We start from the raw sequence: 15,338 nt of genomic DNA, 5'->3' as shown, positions 1-15,338 counted from the left end.
ATCTCAGCTATGGCTCACAGATTCCTTTTCCTCTCGAAAAGGATAGAACGCCTTTTGCAGCGAAGCTTTAAAACTGGATTAATTGATCCCGCTAAAGTAAGTATACCATATCTTTGAACTAATTTGGAACTTGGGAAATAGAATATATAAATATAAGAATTGATTACAAATATAATTTTTGTTGGTATGCATATAAGTAAATTAAGTATCGGCATGTCGTAGTCAGACTTGGAAATTGTAGAAACGGAAAGTGAAAAATGCAGACACAAGTCAGGATGATAACATTTGTTTATCATGCATCCTCCCCCACAGCCACACTTGAATTGTGGAATGTTTTGTAGTAATATGGATACTCTACAGGTAGCAGAAAAGGATTTGCTGGCCTGATATTGGTTAGTATGGAAATAAAAAAAATCTCATCAGTCCCCACTTCCTAATATATTGAACATAACTTGTTCAGATGGGCACAGGAATCCTGTAGGTCCCATTCAGAATCATGTTTCTTTCCCACCCTTCCCATGGTAAGCATGGCTAAAGAATTTTTTATGTGATGAAAATGTCGAAAAGAAGACTCCACTTATTGCATCCAAACAAGTGTGGAGGAACACATTTAATTCGGAAAATAATGATGTGTAACCTTACCTTATGTTATCTCATGGATATCTCGGTGTCTTCGCCTCAGCTACAGGAACTGCAGCTGCTTTCCCCCTGGCCATGTTGGCTCCAGTGAAATGGTATATGATGTACCAGCTTGTTGCGGTGGGGCCACATATTACTATAGGATGGTGTGGGAGGTGTGTCTTCAATTTCTTGTAGGAAGGCAACTAGCCATCTTTTGAATACTTCCACTGTGCAGGATGTAGTGTTCTTAAGATAGTTGGGGAGACTATTGAAGAGCTTGGTGGCCGCTCTGGTGAAGGAATTAGCTTGGAGAGATATGGTGCTCCATGTGCTGCTTGTGTCATCTGGAATATTACTCATTTGAGCTCTGCTGTAGATGATTTGGGTATCACAACTTCTGGTTGTTTGGTACTTAATGACCATGATTGTGGGCAGATACCTATCCATTACCAAATTAATGGATTACGGTACTTTGGTAGATTATTTTCTATTGATAAATGTTGTAGTAAAAGGTAGATTTTTTAATTCCAGGAGAACTTTAAGAAATATTGGTGAAGTTAACAGGTTGATTCAGAATAGAAAAAATATTGAGGAGGTAGGCAGATCTCAGCAGAAACAGTACTGAAATAAATCCTGGTATTAATAAAAAAAAAGTGCACAACCACATGATAAAGCAATAGAAAATTATATATTAATTTGGTAAATTAAAGTACATCAATGTAATATCTGTTTTTTCTTGGTGGAGCTGGGAGATAGGGTTGATGAAAGAATATTAGGATGGTTTGGACACAAGGAAAGAATGAGTGAAGAAAGACTAGTAAAAGAGGTATGGAAGGCAGATGTGGAGGGAGTGAACATGAGGGGACGTCCTAGGATGAGGTGGATGGATGGGGTGAAGGGGGCTTTGGGGAAGAGGGGAATGTCTGTTGAGGAAGGACAGGAGAGGACGGAAGACAGGGGTGAATGGAGAATGGTTGTATATGGATGATGTTGTGAATGCATGAGGTGGAATGGGCAGGAGGATGGGGGGTGAGGTAGTATGTGTGAGCAAAATTTTGACGCAGCCCGAAGGGATTTCTCCCCGTCTTCTCGTTTTATGCAATGGGTGGACGGAGAGGGGGGGGTCGCTGATTTAATGAAGCAGCCTTGCTGTGGATGTGCTGTGTCTTGCGACACTGCTTCTGACCCAGGGCAGTGGACAAGGTGCAGGGATGACCCGTCATCCAGGAGGTGCTCAGATAGGAGTGAGGGTGGAGGGATGTGGAGTGTATTCAGGGATGGAATGGGTGGAAAAGATTTTATGCCTTTCCCTTTTTGGCTACCTCCCTTGTAAGGGGGAAAAAGCCTTTGGTATATGTATGTATGGAAATCATTAACAAAAACCTTGCTAAAAGTAATACATTACTAAATAGAGCTGTGACTAGAACTTCAAGACACTATGTTTGTGTCATCTGTCCAGTCCCATTGATGTTGGTTTGACGATGATGATGGCTACCTTGTGCATGCCAAAATGATATATCAATATAATATATTAAATATTGAATTTGTAAGTTAAAACAAAAATTGTATACAGGGTTTGAGGGGTATTTGAGGACAAGTTTAGTATTAAATTAAAACAACTATAACTTAGTAGTAAACAAACATATTTTAATGAAATTTTATGCACAAAGTCTCAATAACCTTATTTATACATTTATTCTATAAATCCACCTTCAGCTTCTATAACTGCTTCAATATGAGACCTAAATCTTTGACATGTCTGCAATAAATGGTTATTGTTCATCTTGGTCATCACCTCAACAATGGCAGTCTTTAGTGAAGCTATATTATTATGAGGATGTTAATTAGTTCCTCTTTCAACAACGCTGTAGATATAGTAATCCATAGGATTTATGTAGTTGACAAGACTATGTGCTTCATACTCTTTAGCTGATGAGAAAACCACATCACCTCATGGAAGTTATGCCAGGAACATGAGATGCAGAAAGATAGGGAAATTGCCTCTTTGATTCTAGGGAAGGACGCAGATGTAACAGACCATATTAATAATTTGCTTAGGTTTGGTCAGTACAAGAGGAATGGCACATGTCCAGTGAAAATAAAATTCAAGTTGCAAGCCATGGTAAACATAGTAATCAGCAAGATTTGGAAGCTAGTGCAGGAGTAAAAGTTAACTAGTTTTTGGAAGAAGAAAGATGCTAATGAAGAGGGATGCCCAAAGACACAAAGCATGTAGAGGAAGCCAAAACCAAAAATGAAATGAGGACAGTAGAAGATTTTCTTTAGTTGTCAGAATGTGAGGAAATGGTTTATATAAAGAAAAAAAAAAAAAAAGGAAGGAAATATTGCAAAGGAAACACTACAAGAAAACTGAAGGCAGCTAATGTTCATGGTTTAATATTGGCCAGGTTGGAGATAAATGACTACTTGAGGATAAACAAGCTTGAATATCAAGAAATGTTATTGAACACAATACTTCTGCAAAAGAAAACTATTGAACAAAGTAGCAATTTAGTCCTTATTGGAGATTTTAAATGCAGTAAGGTCAACTGGGAGGAATGGAAAGCAAGTGGTAAAGCAGATTCTTAGGGAAATATTTCAAATTTAGCAATGGAGAACACAATGACCCAATGGGTAAAGTAAGTGACCTGAATAAGAGATGACATTCCCATAAGATTAGATCTGCTACTAACTAAAGACCCTGACATCATCAGCTCCTTGAACTACCTTTGTACCATAGGAAAAACTGACAATGTAACAATTGAATTTCAGCTCGAGGATGAGGAAATAAATCCAGTGGATGAATAAATCACAGGTAAGGGAGATACAATTGAGAAAGCAGATTCCTTGTGGTTGAAAAGATTCTATGAAGAAGGAAACTGGGAGGAATTCATGAATACCGTGGGAATAATGAGGAAATGTGAAATCTTTCTTGACATTTACAACCTAGGAATGAACGAACATGTTCCAAAGATTAATAGTAGGAAGAAGCAAAAACAGGACTGATTAAAAAAAAGGTGCAAGATTGCACAAAAGGCCAGGGACATGGTTTGGGGAAAAGGGGGTAAAAGAAGCAATAAAACAAATGAGTATTACAAACAAGCAAGAAATGACTATAGAAAAATTTGAAGGGAGGAAAATGTAATTTTAAAGAGGTGTTGTAGACTAGTAAAAGACTAGTAAAAGAGGTATGGAAGGCAGATGTGGAGGGAGTGAACATAAAGGGATGTCCTAGGATGAGGTGGATGGATGGGGTGAAGGGGCTTTGGGGAATAGGGGAATGTCTGTTGAGGAAGGATGGGAGAGGACAGAAGACAGGGGTGAATGGAGAATGGTTGTATATGGATGATGTTGTGATGCATGAGGTGGGATGGGGGGGTGAGATAGTATGTATGAGCAAATTTTGACGCAGCCCGAAGGGACTTCTCCCCGTCTTCTCCTTTTATGCATGGGGGGACAGAGAGGGGTGGTCGCCGATTTAATGAAGCAGCCTTGCTGTGGATGTGCTGTGTCTTGCGACACTTCTTCTGACCCAGGGCAGTGGACAAGGTGCAGGGATGACCCGTCATCCAGGAGGTGCTAAGATGAGAGGGAGGGTGGAGGGGTGTGGAGTGTATTCAGGGATAGAATGGGTGGGAATGATTTTATGCCTTTTCCTTTTTGGCTACCTCTCTTGTAAGGGGGAAAAAGCCTTGGTATATGTATGTATATGTATGTTGTAGAGAAATGGAAAGAAGAACCAAAACTGTTTTATAGGTTTGTAATAATAATGTTTGTTCTTCATTAATGAAGAAGACCATGATTTTGGCTTCAGAGTTAGAATCTGTGGCTGTGGGTCTAGAGGTAGCTGATGAGACCAATCTTAGCCCAGAAGGCTCACCCACATATAGGGCATACATGGGCAGGTGCTGCATTGGAATTGGAGGTGGCTCGAGCTTTGTGTGCAGAATGTTTTCTCTGAGCCTTAGTAGTGCATCTGGTCTCGAATGCATGGGCTGCAGCAGATCTTGCTTTTCCAGGCTGGATGATCTTAGGCAAGGGATTTGCAAGTGTTGAAACTGGTGTCCAGGGCATTGAGGGACATTTTGTGGCAGTCCATAAAGTGTTTCTTCTGCTCCCCAACTGAGTGCTTGCCCTGGGAAAATTATAGTTGTATAAATGGTAAATTGAGACACAGGGAAGTAATTGCCAAGCTAATAGTGGGTGGTGAGGATTTTGAATAGGCCTCAGCTCAGGCAGAAATAATGAATAAAAGTTTCCAATTGGTCTTCTTAAAAGAGCAATTTTTTTTGGAGGAAAGCAAGGGGAGGAAAAATTCAAGTTTAGAAGATAGTGATGTAGAAGTCAGGGAAGTGCTCAATCTTTTGGGATTATTGGATGTGACAAAAGTTTCAGGACCTGACAGGATCGCAGGCTAGATACTTAAAGAATTTAAGGAGCAATTAGCAGACAACATTTACAGTCTTATTATATGTTTATTGAAGGAAGACATAGTGCCACTGTTGTGATTTTTTTGTTTTTTTCCAAAGAATAGTAAAAGTAAATATTGAACAAAAGATAATTATTATTGTATATAGAAATATATATATATATGTGTGTGTGTATGAAGAAAGTAAAGCACCAGACTCGATTTGAAGGGTTTATTAAGCCTGATGTTTTGATTTCTGTCCAAGAATTGTCTTCAGGGGATATAATGGGTTACATACAGTGAACTTGTTTTTATGTTGTCTGGGATGCAACTGAGAGAGGACCTTAGTGAATCCTGGACCACATAAAAACAAGTTCACTGTATGTAACCCATTATACCCTCTGCAGACTATTCCTGGACAGGAATTGAAATGTCAGGCTTAATAAACCCTTCAAATTGGGTCTGTGCTTTACTCTCTTCACCAATATGAACCCCAGAATCCAAATCTTCATGTTTATATATATATTTATATATATATGGTTCATAGCCCTAATTTAGTTTCCTTTATCTACAGGAGGTTTATTTAATATGAGATTCAGCTGAACAGTGTTGGGTTTATTATTTTAGATGCTTGATTGCTTGATATTTATTTGGATTATTTGAGTAAAGAGAAATAATTGCATGCATATTTCATGTTTGCAGGTTACCCAGCAGATTTCCAATTTACAGTTAACAGCGAGCTCCCCTCTTTTACGACAATGGCAGCTGTTTTGTGAAAAGCCACCCAAGGGATTTGAAAAATATTTTCGGGAAAGTGCAGGAGGGAAACAACCACAGGCTTCTAAACAGCCACAAGCTCCCAAAACTGATCCTCCCAATAAGTCTGCAGGACCCCCAAAGGATCCCTTCAACTTAGGCCTCTTTGGGACTAGTAGCAAGTAAGGCTGAATTATGTACTATGAATTATTAACAAAATCTTACTTTCTATAATTATTATATACTGTATATAAGGATTACAAAGGCGGAGCATGCCGACAAGAGACCTTTTGGTCCATATCTAGGTCGGATGCAAAAAAAAATCATAATAATAAATTAATAAGTAAAAACTATAATAATGTAAATAACAAATAAAATACATAAATAAATGCATATGTATAGTTAGATAATAAACAAACGGGTAAATAGTAAATAATAATAAATTGACATATAACTAGTAATAAATGAAAATCAAACAGACAAATGATAACAAAACAAAAACAAATAATATAAAATAAATTATAATCATTACAGCATCTTACTTAGCTGTTTATCTAAATGATTCTTAAAGCTTCGAACTGAACTACATTGCACTACCTGTGCAGGAAGTTTATTCCATTCATTAACTACACGGTTGGCAAAGTTGTTTCTACCTACTTCCAAATTGAATCTATTTCCAGACAGTTTTAGACTATTGTTTCTTGTCTGATTCTCATTCAGTGTGAAAATTTTGTCACTTTTGATGTTGCCAATTCCCTTTTGAATATTAAAGACCTGTATCAAGTCACCTCTGAGTCTACGCTTTTTTAGGGAAAACAGATTCATATGTTTTAGTCGATTTTTGTATGATTTATTTTTTATATTTGGAATCAGTTTTGTGGCTTGCTGTTGTACTTTTTCCAGTCTGTCAATGTCTTTAATGAGATTGGGTGACCATACGGAAACAGCATATTCCAAATGTGGACAAACTAATGATTTATATAGCTTGTTAATGAGTGATGGACTTTTGAAATCAAAAGATCGCACAATGTCCTAGAATCTTATTTGCTTTCTCAGAGGCTGAAATACACTGCTTGGATGATTTGAGACCGTTACTGATAATTACGCCGAGATCTTTTTCACTACCCCACTTTTGTTATCGAATTTCGAAATAACTTGTAATCGTACTTACTGTTATTTTTACCTATGTGCATTACCTTGCATTTACTTGTGTTAAATTTCATTAGCCACTTTTCAGACCATTGCTGTAATTTATCTAAATCTTCTTGAATATCTAATTGGTTTAAGTGATCATTTGCCATTCCGCACAGTTTTGTATCATCAGCATATTTGGAAACAGTAGATTTTAGTCCATGGTCTATATCATTTATATATACTATGAATAGAAGTGGCCCAAAAACAGAACCCTGAGGAACTCCACTTGTAACATTTTTCCATCTAGAAGTATATACATATACCCATCCTTTACACATCCTGCACCCATCCTAAACCTATTTGTTGTGCCTTCTATCTGAGATCATGGATAAATGAACATCCCTGTTCCCCAACCGCTGTTCAGGTCAGAGGAAGTAAACCAAAATATAACACTTCCACAGCAGAGCCCAACAGCCAAAACTTGGTGGCTAAAATTCCCTCATCCACTCAAGAATTTACAGAGGTGACAAGGAGAAATCCCTTCAGGCTGCATCCATTTCTCATCCATTCACAATCACTATTCATTCATATCTATCTTTTGCCCTCTCCTTTCCATGCTCGACAGACACTCTCTTGCACTCAGTTCTTATTTCAGCTTATTTGTCCTCCCCATTCTTTTTCTTTTCCTCAAGTTTGCTCCATCCACCTTGGCCTTCCATACTTTTTTTTCTCTATCTCTCTCTAGTCAATCTTCACTTGCTCTTTCCAAATGCCTGAGCCATCTCTGTATTCTATGAACACAATCCTATCTGCTACCTCAATCCCCCCTACGTTCAACCTCACCTCCACTTTTCTCAGTTTGTAACCCCCACCATACTTCTTCAACACTTCATCTCAAAGATATTTAGGCTTTACCTTTGTGCTTCTTTTACATACCAGTTCTCTGTTCCATACAGTGTCATGGGCACAATCTCATTGTCATACAGTCTTTTTTTTTTTTTTATTCATTCCTTGGTAGCTATTTCTCTTTGACACTTTCCATTACCCCTAAATGTTTTTGGCAAATCTACCCTGTTGCCTCTGAACTTTCTTGCAGAATACCTGTGGTCTTCAAGAAAATGGTATCGGCCTCTGGACTGAACTATGTGTCACTTAAACTTCTCCACTTCCTCCATCCTCTCTCCTGTTAACTTACTTCAGCTCGCTGCCACCATTTTTCCTATGTACATCACATCACTGTACTTTTGCTTATATTTACTTGCAGTATTCTCCTTTTACATATCTTCCCAAACAACTGCCACAAACTGCTTCAGTATCTTCCAACTGCAAGCACCTTGAGAGGCTGACACTCAAAAGATTACAAAGGAGGAGCATGCCGACAGGAGAACTTGTGGTCCATAACTAGGTTGGATGTGAAAAAATCATACATACATACATATACCAAGGCTTTTTCCCCCTTACAAGGGGGATAGCCAAAAATAAAAAGGCATAAAATCATTCCCACCCATTCCATCCCTGAATACACTCCACACCCCTCCACCCTCCCTCTTATCTTAGCACCTCCTAAAAAAATCATAATAGTGATAAATAAATAAATAGAATTATATAATGATAAATAAGTAAATAAATAGAATTATAATAATATAATGATAAATAAATCAATAAATGCATAGGTATAGTTAAATAATAAACAAACATGTAAATAGTAGATGATAATGAATTGACAGATAAGTAATGATAAATGAAAATCAAGCAGATGATAGTAAACAGACAAATAATGACAAACAAATATATATACATACATACATATACCAAGGCTTTTTCCCCCTTATAAGGGGGGTAGCCAAAAAGAAAAAGGCATAAAATCATTCCCACCCATTCCATCCCTGAATACACTCCACACCCCTCCACCCTCCCTCTTATCTTAGCACCTCCCAATTAATATAAAATAAATGGCAGACATTACAGCATCTTGCTTAGGTGTTTATCTAAACAAATCTTAAAGTTTCGAAGTGAACTACATTGCACTGCCTCAGCAGGAAGTTTATTCCATTCATTAACTGCACGGCGAAGTTGTTTCTACCCACTTCTAAATTAAATCTATTTCCTGACAGTTTGAGACCATTATTTCTTGTCTGATTCTCATTCAGTGTGAAAATTTTGTCACTTTTGATGTTGTCAATTCCCTTTAGAATCTTAAAGACCTGTATCAAGTCACCTCTGAGTCTATGCTTTTTTAGGGAGAACAGATTCATATGTTTTAGTTGATTTTTGTATGATTTATTTTTGATATTTGGAATCAGTTTTGTGGCTCACCATTGTACTTTTTCCAATCTGTCTGTCTTTAATGAGATTCAGTGACCATACAGAAACAGCATATTTCAAATGTATGTGGACAAGTGCGCCCAAGATCTCACTCTTATCAACTTTAACATTTATTTTCATATGGAGAGCTGAAATTTTGTGACTGCTCCCCTTCCCCTACTGCTTTTAGCTGTTTTCACTTGGTGAAACTCGAATCAGCAATTGAATTAACACCTTCTCAGCCTATCACATGCTTCCCTTGCTCTACTTTTCAACCAATATTCATATGCTTGCTTATTTTTTTCCACCATTTCCTATACCTTTTCATCTCACTATTCGCTACCTCTCCTGTTCCCTCCTATACTCATCCCACATACAATCTTGGAACACTTTAGCTCTTGTTCCTTGAAACATACTCATTCCTCCGTTACTCCTGTTGTTCTTTTATCCTTCACTACCTCTCTCATTTTACAACCTAGAAACTGGAGCTCTAGAGCAACTAGCAGTAGTCTTCAGGCCTTCCCATTGATCTCTCCAGGAAGAAATATTGAACTGGTGTCTGCATGTATCATTATGGGGCAGGCTTTATGTCACTGGCTTATAGTACAGCACCCAAGAAGAAAAAGTTTCCTTTAAAAACACAATGCTCCCACATGATTAGAGGTGTACTTTATGTTTGCGGTCTCAGCCATGCGATCTGTGGGCGGAGCTTGCGGTGGCGTGAGTCACACCAGGCCTCATCCCTCAACCACTCATCAACACCTCACACATCTGCGTGCTCTCAGAGCCCAGTGAGAGTGTGTGTGTTGCCTTGCTTTTTTGTGCCTTGTCACATGAAACTTGTATTAACCTTGGAGCCCTACCAAACGACTCTAGCTGATCACAATGGGACATAAGAAGCTCAACATGAAAAAGACCCATGCTCTCATCCTAATGGAGCAGGGAATGCCTGGGAAACATGTAGTAGAGGCACTGAGTGTGAACAGATGGTCCATATACAGGCTGAAATTGGACGCAGCCAAGCTCCCACCCAACACCACACCACCATGGAAACCAGGCCCTGGAGGCAAGAGGAAGACTACTTCTAAGACTGCATCCTGACCTAAAGCGTGAAGTAAAAAAAAATCCATCCATAATAGCAGCAAAATTAAAAAACCACCCAGAGCTGCTTAAAACGTTGATCCATCTAAAACTACTGCATTTATACTTATCCCACTTTCCCTTGTGTAGTGGAACTACATGTGCACTTCTCCAGTCCATCAGTACACTTACTTCCCATAGATGCACATTAAACAATCTTACTAACCATTCTACTGTTACTTCTCCACCCATTGAAAGAAGGTAGTATTTATTATTATCTTGGAAATTACATTATGGAAGTGAGTCACATAAACATTAGGCCTCAGGTGTCCTCCAATAATATAGCAGGTTACTTGTCTTGTGTTGGCATCATAAAGTATATCCAGGTTTAATGCAAAATTTCACTTAATGAACTTATTACCCATGTATAGGTTGGCCCTCAATTTTAAATTTAAAAGATTGGTAATAAAAAAAACTCAAACTTTGTGAAAATGCTGTGTCAGACAGTTGCTCGAGTTGCATTTTCACAGGTCCTCAAACCTTCACTGTAGTGGCAGACATAGATGCAGTAGACTAGTGCTATTACCTAGTCAGTATGGTTAATATGATGGCATAGGTTTCTGACTACATTTTCACTCTGAGCTGTTTGAACACAATCAAAGCCTCACAATAATTTCTCACCATATGTATAACCTTTGTGAAGTCCAGAAGCTCTATTGTGTAAGGAGAAGTGGATCTACAGTTGACCATTGAGGCTGAAATCAACAAGTATTTGTTGGGTAAAGACAAGATTCTTAGGTAACATGTTAAAAATGTAAATGTCTTTGCAGAGGAAGTGGTGGCGGTGGTGGTGGTGGTGGAAGAGGAGCACGGCCAAAACAGGAAGGAGATCGTGACAAATGGCTAGCAGTTGGCGCTCTTGCAGCCATTGGCTTTTTAGCAGTTACTGCCTTTTATCAGATGGGATATAAGGAAATTACATGGAAAGAATTTTCTAAAAGGTAAGGTGCTTGTCAAAGAATTATTATTTTTGTTTAATAACAATAATGAAAAAAGGAAATTGGTTTTCATATACTTTGTATAAGTATAGCTAGATTTATGAATAGTCATTTCATCCTATGATAATTCACTGACTGAAAAAAAATGTGTTTCAGCTATTTGGTAAAGGGCATAGTGGAGAAGCTGGAGGTGGTAAACAAGAAATGGGTGAGAGTTAAACTCATTCCTGGCAATCAAGTGGAGGGAGCTGTAAGTATAGTTTCCATCACCATCTGTACACAATTTTGCGCATAGACAAATATACTATAAGAAGATTAGTGCTATTTCAGTAATCAGGCTGGTACAAAAATGGAGGATGAGATGTTGTTGTTGTTGTTGTCGTTCCCTAGACTGTCTGTCCGAGCAGTCCCGTCTCCCCAAGGAAGGCCACAGCCGAAACTGGGTTTTCCCACAAATCCTTTATAGAGTGTATGTTGTGTTGTTTGCGTGCATGATTGTGTATAATGCAGTCTTCCATTATGTGTTGTATGGTATGGGGTGAAGTGTTACATCCTGGGCAGCTGTTCACAACACGGTCGTCCAGCCTCTTCTGGTAGCTTAGAAGTGCTGGGTGGTGACCGCATCGCAGTCTGGCCAAGTGGACTCTGTCCTTTCGTGGGAGAGAGGATTCAGAAGGGTGGATATCAGGGGGTCTGGCATGCAGCAGTGTGTTGTCTTTCAGTGTGTTAATGGAGCGGTGAGTGATATGATTATGAATATGTTTCCGGAGGCTGGTATTTGGTGGTTGTGGAGGAAGAGAAGAGAGTATCTGTGCGTAATAAAGGTCTTTGGGTGTAGTTTTAATGTTTCTTGGTGTGTGTGGGTGTTCTGCTATGTAGTGTAGCGGGTGTGATGTGTTTGTGGTGGCTGCAGCAAGTGTTTGTGTGCCTCTCATGTCGAGGTGGTCCTTGACTTTGAGGACTTTTGTTTCATGGTGTAAATGGTCTGTAGGTGATGTATTTGTGCAGCCTGTAATTGTTTTTAGGGCTTTGTTTTGTATGATTTGAAGGGTGTTGTGGTGTGTCTCACTGAGATTAGGAGCCCATGCAGGACTCGCATAATTCATCACTGAGCGTATGCATTGTTTGTATATTGTTATATTAGTTTCTTTGTTTTGTCCAAATGTTGTTCCAGTGATTGACTTAAGTGCGTTAAGTCTAGGTGTGCATTTGTTTTTTATGTTTGTGAGGTGTTGTTTGAAAGACATGGATGTATCGTATGTTACACCAAGAATTTTCGGTGTGTTTGTGTGTGGTATTAGAGTGTTGTTGATGTAGAGATGAGGTATGTATTTGTGTTCTTTTGTCCAGTTGGTGAGAAGTGTTGCTGTAGATTTGGTTGGAGCTATTTTGAGTCTGTTTGTGATGAACCATGTGTTGAGTGTGTCAAGGTAAGGCTGGATTATTTCTGCAGCTTTGTCTGTGTTACGATGTGTGCATGTGATTGTTATGTCATCTGCGTAGGAAGAGATTTGTATTTCTGAGGTGTCTGGCGTGGGTAAGTCATGCATGTATAGATTAAATAATGTGGGGGATAGAACTGAGCCCTGTGGTACTCCGTTCTTAATGTTTCTGATGTGCGATGATTGGCCATTATATGACACATGAGCATTCCTGCCTGCCAGATAATTGGCCAGCCATCTTTTGGTGTTATTGTGCATGTCTGTGTTATATATTTTATTTGTTAGGTTGGGGCGGGGGATAGCATCAAAAGCTTTACTAATGTCCAATGTTATAAGAAGTGTTCTGTGGTGGGGCCTATCTGAATTGATGCCATCTAAAATTCTTTGTGTGAGGTTTGTCAGAAGAGTGTTTGTGGAGTGTAGTGGCCTAAAACCGTGTTGTGAGTCAGCAAGGGGAATATGTGGTGTGACAAGTTTAAGTATTAGGCGTTCAATGACTTTAGAGGGGGTGCAGAGAAGTGTGATTGGGCGGTGCGATGTTGGGATTGTTGGGTCTTTGTTCGGTTCCAAATTTGGAATGGTGATTATTTTACCATGCTTCCAGATGTCGGGTATAGTGTTGTGTGAATAGCTGTAGTTTGCAATGTTTGTGAGTGCGAGTATACCTTGTGGTCCAATGTGTTTTAGGTGGATGTTGCTTATGTTATCAGGGCCACAGGCAGATGAGTGCTTGAGATTATGCATTATGAGTTTTGTCTGACTGTCTATGAAGGGTGTATAGTCTGAGTCTGTGGGGAAGTCTTTCTTACGTCGAATGGTGCGTCGGTCGTCAGGGTGAGATGTAAGATGGCTCGTCTGTGCAAAATGACGTATGAGTGCGTTTGCTTGTTGTCTGTTTGAGGGTAGATTATCTGTTGTTGTGATTATTGCTGCGTGAGAGCGTGTAGTGTTAGTGTTGGATAGTGTGATGCTGTTGAGTGTTTTGTACAATTTGCTGGTGTTTGTTTTGTGATCAAGTGTATTGATAAAGTTTTGCCAATTTTGTGTTTTTTGTTCATGTATTTTATTGGCAATCACAGTGTTTAGTGTTTGTATTTGGTCTGCTATGTTTTGAGGGATAGGTGTGGGGGTATCGTGTTTAAGTGTGTCACGTTGTCTGATGAGGCCTTGGATTTCTGGTGTGAAGTTGGGGTTGTGTGATTTTCTGTTGCCTCTAGGGATGTATCTCTTGTCTGCATTTTGTATGATTGTATTAAAAGCGTGCACAGCATTGTTTATGTTTGTGATTGGTGTACTGTTAAGTGTTTCAAAATGTTGTTCTGTCTCTTCAGTAAAGGCTTCCCAGTTAGCTCTCTTGTAATTGGTGTAAGTGTGTCTGTGGCCAGCTGGGGTGCATCTTGTTTTGCAGGATGAGATGTGTAAAGTATCAATTACTTTGCTACAAAGGGAATGCCATGAAAATGAGTAGAATAGGTTGGTAGTAGCTAAACTAAAAAGAAAATTATTATAGATAAGGTGGAGCTAAACCAGTTCTGGCTGTTGGGCCCTGTCATGGAAGAGCTATGCTTCACTGCATTGCATCTGGTCCAAGTAGGTTGGTAGGGGACAGGGTGACCCTTTATCCTTGTGTCACTGAGGTGGGAGGGATGGTTGAATCAGTTTTGTAGTTTTGTATGTTTTTAAGGTCTTAGGCTGTGTGGTTTGAATTGAATACTCCCTTATAATGGAGAGACATGTTTCGCAACATGTGACCCTAAATATTTAAAACTATCCACTTCTTCAAACCTCTCTCAATTAAGACTTATCTCCGATTTACTGCCAAACCCATCTCTTCTATATCTCAATGCTCTACTTTAAACCACATTTACTTTGAAGTTTCTCCTCACACACCCATTTTCAAAATCCATCAGAACCCCTCATTTCCATCACCCTGGGGCTGGCACTCTGTTTCTGCACTGAGCCCAAGATCTCTCTTTATCAACTTCAATTGTATATCCTATACTTTTTCATGCATTGAGAGCTGACAATTAGGAACTGCTCTTCTCTCCCAATCACTTTGAGCTGGTGATATAGAAACAGTCCTGCAATGATACAACATAGACATCATTCCTATGTGTCTTCCCAGAGAGATTTGGAAAGATCCAAGGATTGTTGGCAGCTACTGTTGGGCTGTGGGTTTTTCACTTAGTGAAACTTGAGGAAAATATTTATTAATTTCCTCATATAATCTCCTGAATTCTGTCACTAGCTCCTTTAGACCCACCTCTGACCTAACCACAAGCACAGTCTCTTCCACAAACAACTCACTTCCCACTTCTCTCCAGTCTCACTAACCATTTCCAATCCCTCATCTCCTCACCCTTGCATTTAGCTCCCGACCAATCATACACACATTGAAAAATTATGATGACATTGCACAGCCCTGGTGCAAACCCCATCTTCACCACAGACACCAGTTCTACTTTCTATCTATACAGTGAACCCCCACCCATTTGCAACCCTGTATATCTGCAAATGTTTCCATCAAACCTAACTAAAATGTGTTTGCAATTCTCCCATCTATCTGTGAGGCATCTCTGTGCTATTACTTGAAAC

General features: G+C 39.1%; 1 protein-coding gene across 1 annotated transcript in view; it reads left to right on the top strand.

The window, feature by feature from the left end:
• The window catches only part of Afg3l2 (AFG3 like matrix AAA peptidase subunit 2), a 56,458-nt gene that overhangs the window by 150 nt on the left and 40,970 nt on the right, over window positions 1-15,338 (top strand). Inside the window, exons 1-4 of the mRNA XM_076184201.1 lie at window positions 1-96; window positions 5,732-5,967; window positions 11,134-11,304; window positions 11,458-11,551. The exon at window positions 1-96 is cut by the window's left edge and continues 150 nt beyond it. Coding sequence (XP_076040316.1) covers window positions 10-96; window positions 5,732-5,967; window positions 11,134-11,304; window positions 11,458-11,551 — 588 coding nt within the window. The 5' untranslated portion in view covers window positions 1-9. The remainder of the gene's footprint in view (window positions 97-5,731; window positions 5,968-11,133; window positions 11,305-11,457; window positions 11,552-15,338) is intronic.

This window comes from Oratosquilla oratoria, chromosome 4 (genome assembly GCF_046742065.1).
Source record: "Oratosquilla oratoria isolate Oo_2021 chromosome 4, ASM4674206v1, whole genome shotgun sequence".
Classification (NCBI taxonomy): Eukaryota; Metazoa; Arthropoda; class Malacostraca; order Stomatopoda; family Squillidae; genus Oratosquilla; species Oratosquilla oratoria.
This window is presented reverse-complemented; position numbering and strand designations above follow the sequence as displayed.